The sequence below is a fragment of the Dendroctonus ponderosae genome, unplaced genomic scaffold (assembly GCF_020466585.1).
Source record: "Dendroctonus ponderosae isolate FM_Combo_2020 unplaced genomic scaffold, Dpon_F_20191213v2 Dpon_F_20191213_6, whole genome shotgun sequence".
Classification (NCBI taxonomy): domain Eukaryota; kingdom Metazoa; phylum Arthropoda; class Insecta; order Coleoptera; family Curculionidae; genus Dendroctonus; species Dendroctonus ponderosae.
Window position 1 is genome coordinate 417,585 of NW_026018814.1, and position 1,208 is coordinate 418,792.

The window sequence follows — 1,208 nt, forward strand, 5'->3', positions numbered from 1 at the left end:
GTAGTGAAAAGAGTGGCTGGAGTGGGCTTTGGGCCGAACGCCATCCACAGCGCTATACCGATGCCGGTAAAAAGACCAACTACAGAGCCCTAAATAAAAAAAAATAGTTTTACAACTGCAAGGTAAAAGTCGATGGCGTACTTCTTCATTCGCGACAAGTGTGAACATCCCCAAGGAAAACAAGCCCAGAAGCGGCCCTCCGACTACTCCAAAAATGGTGAGGGCAGCCTGAAGAATTCCCCCTAAAAACTGCGCCAAAAACGCCACTCCTATGCAGATAACCCCGTAAATCAGGGCGACGATTTTGGTCTGAACCGATGCGGAATTGGACGAGAGGCTCTTTTTGAAGATTACTCTATGAAGTGGCTGAAAACTCAACAAACTTACAGGAGGAACAAACCCGTAGCGTTGCAAATACTTTATAATAGTCTTCCATCGTCACAGCAGCTAAGCTGTTGAGAGCAGCTGAAACCGTGGATAGAGCGGCGCTGAATATTCCAGCAACAAACAGTCCAGATAGTCCAGGAATGTGGCCCATGGTGTCCACCACATAGTATGGCATCAGCTGAAGCAATCAAGCAGCAGATTAATTTAACATGCACAATCGTTTTTCCGCTTTCTGGACCTCACCTGATCTATACTACTGATATACTGGGCAGATACAGGATCACAGTTGTAGTATTTGGAGTAAATCGACAGTCCAGCAAACGATGTGCACAAACTGAGCGAAGTTAATATTGGCCAGTTCCACCATAGAGCAAATTGGGCACGTTTCAGATCCTTAATAGTCAGATAACGCTGCACTTGTATCTGATTAACCGCATACAATGAGAGGAAAGTGATGCCTCCTCCCAGAATCAAACTGAGCCAAGAGTGGCGCACTGTTGGGTCCGGATTGAAGCTGAAATTTGATGAATTGAGCCGATGAACTTAGCAACATTTCTTCGGCGGTTCTGACTTGAGTAAGTCGGTTCTGTTGCCTTCGGCTGCTATTCGCCAAATTTCCGAGAAACTTCCCGTTTCGTAAAGTGCGCTTCCGATGACGCTAAATACGGCGATGAACATCAGCAAAGACTGGAACACGTCAGTCATTAGTACTGCTTTCATTCCGCCGATTGTTGAGTAAAACGTACAAACCAGTCCTGAAATATTAGGGTATTGATAGTTTTACGCAAATTTGCTGGTGGAGGTGTTATCGTCTATGGATG

General features: G+C 45.6%; 1 protein-coding gene across 1 annotated transcript in view; it reads right to left on the reverse strand.

The window, feature by feature from the left end:
* The window catches only part of LOC109541895 (putative sodium-dependent multivitamin transporter), a gene marked incomplete at its 5' end in the record, with an annotated part of 1,765 nt that extends 623 nt beyond the window's left edge, over positions 1-1,142 (reverse strand). The window contains 5 exon segments of the mRNA XM_048667233.1: positions 3-89; positions 142-366; positions 419-565; positions 631-901; positions 959-1,142. Of these exon segments, the coding sequence (XP_048523190.1) occupies positions 3-89; positions 142-366; positions 419-565; positions 631-901; positions 959-1,142 (914 nt within the window).
* Between the last annotated feature and the right edge of the window lie 66 nt (positions 1,143-1,208).